This window comes from Saprolegnia parasitica (assembly GCF_000151545.1).
Source record: "Saprolegnia parasitica CBS 223.65 unplaced genomic scaffold supercont2.29, whole genome shotgun sequence".
Classification (NCBI taxonomy): Eukaryota; Oomycota; class Saprolegniomycetes; order Saprolegniales; family Saprolegniaceae; genus Saprolegnia; species Saprolegnia parasitica.
Window position 1 is genome coordinate 69,860 of NW_012156423.1, and position 5,292 is coordinate 75,151.

Below are 5,292 nucleotides of genomic sequence, written 5' to 3' on the forward strand. Positions count from 1 at the left end.
GGCGTGCGGGTGTAGCTCTGTAGCGTCGTCGACCGATGGATCGCAACGTGCTTTTCAACGTACGAGGCAAGGCACTGCTCGGTATACCATTGCTCCGTGAGGAGCCCATACGGGTACGGCGAGTCCATGTGTGCGTCCAGCGGCACCGAGTTGATAACGCCGCCTCGGTCACGAAACGTCGTCCGACAGGCGCGGAGGCATCGCTCGTGCAGAGCGTCGACGACGCCATCGTAGGCTTCGAGCAGCTCGAGCGACCGCGGCCAGAGCACCGAGGCTTTGTTTGCATCACAAGTGCCGGTGCACGATCGACGATTGCAACGTTGGTGACGCCTTGCCGCACCAGCTCAGCAGCAAGCGTCAGGCCAGTTGGGCCAGCGCCAACGATGAGGACGTCGACGCGAGATGGGATAGCAGACGATGGCATGGTCAAGCGAATGGAGTGGAAGCGTGTGCTGGACGTGGGCAAAAGCAATGTGGTCGATGTGGAACTGGCCGATCTTGTGGATCTATCCGGATAAAATGTCGTATGCGGAGGATTCGGACATTTGGGTAAAACGTGGTCGATCGCGTCGATTGTGATTTTTGCAAATGCCATCATCACACGACAGCACCGTCGACAGATTTCGCACGTGGGAATGACATTATCATGCATGGAATCGCTGACGTCGTCGAAGGAAGAAGAAGGGCGAAGGCCGACCGCTTAAAGGCAGAAAGACACCCAGCACGAGCTTGGTAAACCCAGCGCTGTGTGCGTACCGGTACTACATGTGCGAGCGCAACCCTTAGCGTGTCGAGGCCCCTTTCGTGAGACGTTGTAGAGGACATGGACTTCTCCTAGACTCGGCGAAATACAAAAACGGGTCCACTCAACTCAGCGCTGCGTGTAGAGTGATGCTGCAACGCGTTCAAATTCTAGTTGCTTACAAAAGGACCAGATAGTATGCGCTTGGCGCAATGCGAGCTAAATATTGTCTTTCCCATGTCATCGATACATAGATCGAGTCAGAGTATGACCAGAGGTTGCCTGTATGTAAATGCACTCAATACAAGATGACAGCATCAGCAGTGCCCTCTTCCCCTTGTTTGCTGTGAAGCTATGGCTTTGCTGGAGTATTACGTGTTGACGGCGGACGGCACCACAAGGCAAGAAGAGCATCGAAAGTAAAGGTGTGCGGCGAGCTTGTTGCCTTGCTCGAGGATAATTATGCAGGTATGCTTGGTGAGAGACTGAGATTGGACGTCGACTGAGTACGAAAATCCCACTCTACTAGTACACGAATGGAGCTAACGCTGGAACTGCCACCCTGCGAAATAATCAACGTCTTGGTCCTCCAACACATTGTATTTGCTCGACCGTGCTGGACTTTGTGTGTTGGCCTCTTCGTCTTCCGCTTCGTGTACCCTGGTCCGTGACTATTACGTATAAGCTCGGATTTGAAATATCCAGAGGATTTGTTGCGATGCAGAATTGATTTTCACAATGTACACATTTTATTCATGTCACTGACTACTTGCCACAGTAGTTGTGCTGTTTATACGAAACAGTTTACGCTTCATCGCGCTTGGGCGTCTCGATATCGACGCTCTTTTGGGCGCGGACCGGCGCGCCGTTGCCAAAGAGGAGTTCAATGTCTTCGAGGAGGAGGCCCTTGGTTTCCGGGCACTTGAACCAGACGTAGACACCGGCGAGCGCGCAGAGAGCTGTGAAGAGGAAGAAGACGCCGTTGATGTTGAGGTACGGGAAGAGCTTGGGGATGCCAATCATGAGCGAGCCCATGCACCAGTTGGTCATCGTCGACGCCGACACCGCCTTGGCGCGCACGTTCATGGGGAAGATCTCGGCCGGGTAGATCCAGCACACGGGACCCCACGAAATGGCAAAGTTGAAGATGAAGAAGGCCGTAAACACAATCATCGTCCAGCCCGCGCCCGTCGAGCAGTCCGACTTGCTCGTGTCGCCCTTGCAACCCGCCGTGAACGAGATGGCAGAGACCAAGTGACCGATGACCATGCCTGCAGCACCGACGAGGAGGAGCTTGCGGCGACCGACCTTGTCGACCCAGTACATGGCCGGGATCGTCGAGAGGAAGTTGACGATCTGGAAGATGAGGAGCGACACGATACCGTCACCGACAACATCCTTGAAAATCTGACCGCCGTACGTGAAGATCGGGTTGATGCCGGTGGCTTGCTGGAGGAGCTGGAGCGAGCAAGCGATGAGGAGGCGAGGGCGGATGGACGGGTGCCAAAGGTCAGCCCACGTCGACGTGTTGTCGCCTTCTTCTTCAATGGCGTCACCGATGGCCTGGAGCTCGGCACCGACGTTCTCGGTACGACGAAGACGCTTGAGGGCAGTCTCGGCTTGGGCGCGGCCCTTGGCCTTGTACATCCAGCGCGGCGACTCGGGCACACAAAAGATACCGGCCATGACGACAACCGGGAAAGCCATCGCAACGGCGTTCGTGACGCGCCAACCGTGCTCATCGTACTGGACGACATAGTTGATGATACCGGCGAGGAGGAGACCGGTGACGATCGACATTTGCATGAAGCCCGAGAGCATACCACGGAGCTCCTTCGGGGCCATCTCGGCACCAAAGATGGGCAGCGAGAAGGACGAATTGCCGACCCCAAACCCCTGGATAATGCGCGCGATCAAAGCGAGCGTGTGGCCCATCTTGTTGGTGAGGACGAGCATGAGCGTGCCGACGCAGAAGAGGACACCAGCCGAGAAGATGGTCGCACGACGGCCGTACTTGTCGGCAATGTAGCCGCCGAGGTAAGCACCAACGATGCAGCCCATGTAGTAGAGCACGTTAAAGAGCGTCGTGAACGTCGACCAGTTGTCCGGGAGGTCGGACGACGAGGCGCGGCACTGCGCGCCCGTATTGCCATCGTAGCCGATGCAAAAGTCGTTGAGGAACGAGTCCATGACGAGGACGCCGCCGGTGACGCCTTGATCGTAGCCGAAGAAGATACCGCCGAGGGAGGCGAAGACGCAGACGACGATCGCGTACGAGCGGGAGCCTTCCGTGGGCGTGTCGTCGGCGCCGCCGCCAGGGAGGATCGCAATACCGCCAGCCATGGTCCTTTGGTTGGAGGTGGCAGAAGAAGAAGTGAGTGACCTAGAGATCTAACGAGGTGGCGCAGAGGCCAGACAGGTCATGTGGCGTCACCCTACCGGCTGGGCAGCCAAAGGCATGGTCCCGAAGCAGTGACTCGCGTGATGTTGAAGAAGAGAGTACATACCTTGAAGCCTGCCATGCGTGTTGAAGTTGGCCTTCTGTGTTGAAGTTGGTCATATGGGTGCGTCCTCGGCAAACGATTTATACGACTTTTTTGTATCCACCAAACCATCCAGTACTGAAATACTAGCACCACGTGATATAGGTCGCAGCCTGGGCGGCAGAGTCGCGTTTGATTGGCCAGCGAACGATGTTATAGGACTCTAGATCACGTACTACCGATAGTCATGTCTTTAAAGTGGCTACACATGGAACCGTTTCATATCGACACGTTGGCAATAGAATCGTGCACCGTAAATTCAGTGCGGCTTTCGCCTCGTTGGTTTCTCTATTATGGGCCAAAACATCGTTTTCAGACACTGGCTTTGGCACCTCGCACTGCATCGTGTACCTGGTGGTAAAGCAATGCATGGAGAGAACGTACTCACGGTCATGTGTCTTCGCCCTGGATCTCTGGTGTATGCTTCACCGCCGTGTTGAGACCCAAGCCCTGAGAGGAGGCTTGGACACAGTGATGCAAATTGGAGAGTGAATTATGTAGTTATGGATGAACTGGTCAATATTGTCGTAGACACGCAATACAAAAGACACGCAGGACCAGCTTGGAGAAATGGGGACGAGGCGAGAAGAGATTCGGAGCGGGGACGAGGCGAGGGAGACGAGGCGCAAGAGACGGAACGAGTCAAAGACATGTTGTCGCAGGTGCGCTGCACCACAGGTGCCTCGCATGACGTCAGTTGCATGCAAGCTCGCAAGATAGGCACGCATGCAGTCAGTCACTCGGAGCATCGGTCGGCGGTATGCCGAAGAAAAACTCCTTCCGACGTCCTATAGTGTATTTCCTGCTATGCATTTCAGGAGTCGCGCTTGTTCCCAGCAATGGGTGGGTGTGGCGAGGCAGGTCGAGGCTTAGCAGGCCGAAGCCAAATCGAAACTACGTCGAGGTTTGGCTAGCCTATGCCAGCTCCTCCTAAAGTCACATCTGCACAGCGTCCAACGTCAAAACGGGCAGCGACGACGGCGTTCTTCCGCCGCATCACGATCGAGCCGAGCTCGTAAGCCCCGAGTAGACTGGGGAGTTGTCGAAGGTACGATCCAGCTATGGTAGGGTTACGTCCACGATAATGCGTTTGGGTGAGATTTGACAATCAACTGGGATCCGATGACTAGGGCCAAAGACCTCATTCGGTCCCTAAACGCTGATCAGGGCATAGCCAGTCCGGTAACATGCACAACCTACATCGTCAATGTTGGCCTCGAGTGCGGCAAGAAACCATTCAATAAATACTGATGATAGCATGCCTAGTGATATTTATGCTTTAGCAGAGTCGATGGACATTGCCAGCGAATGCTGTCTTGAGCCTCCATTGTTCGAGTCTAACGACCTCTCTTTGATAATGGCGTGACGCATTCCAGCCTCCGGATAGACTACGTGGCAGCTCGTGGGCAGTTTTGGGCTTCTGACGCATCTAGTGCATCGATAGCATACATACACACATCTGAAGGTTGGACTCAAGTGCCATTACTAGTATACTAGTATGCTACCGTAGTATACCAACCTGTCAGATGCAGTGGAAGCGAAATGTCGGTTCTCACCTTGAACGACTCCTGGGCTGTCTTGTTGTTCTGGCAAAAGCCCATCACGTTATGCCCACTTCATGGTACAGCACGCCAGGATGACCTGTAGTCCTGTCGTGAACAGCCGCAGAGCTCGACCAGCAAGACAACAGGATTCACAGCAGACTGGGCGAGCCAAGGATGTCGTTCAAGTCCTCTTGCGTTAAAGAGCCAAATCTTACCGCTGAAGAACTCTACAATTTCCCTCCTTTGGTGACGAGTGCTCCTTCCGCTAGCCTACGAAGTACTAGTACAATACAGAAGCAACGCTTCAAGGCAGAACCGCTAAACCGACGTGACGATTGCGTGCCACTGCAACCGGTGCCGGATGGTTGTTGCATTATCCGGACAGCTGACACGTGAAAGACCCGCCACCATGACGGTCGGCGTCGTCATGCAGTGGACGGCCGAAGGTAGACGCCATGCGCAT

The 5,292-nt window shown here is 54.9% G+C and overlaps 2 protein-coding genes across 2 annotated transcripts; both read right to left on the bottom strand.

Annotated features, from left to right (window-relative positions):
• Positions 1-4: 4 nt before the first annotated feature.
• Positions 5-424, bottom strand: SPRG_06950 (hypothetical protein; the record flags this gene model as incomplete). Its single annotated transcript, XM_012346415.1, has 1 exon — positions 5-424. A coding segment is annotated over one exon (420 nt), but the record flags the coding sequence as incomplete, so codon positions are not given.
• Positions 425-1,546: 1,122 nt separating this feature from the next.
• On the bottom strand, positions 1,547-3,085 carry SPRG_06951 (hypothetical protein; the record flags this gene model as incomplete). The annotated part of the gene is made up of 1 exon (XM_012346416.1): positions 1,547-3,085. One exon carries the CDS (start codon positions 3,083-3,085, stop codon positions 1,547-1,549), a length of 1,539 nt encoding a protein of 512 aa, XP_012201806.1.
• Between the last annotated feature and the right edge of the window lie 2,207 nt (positions 3,086-5,292).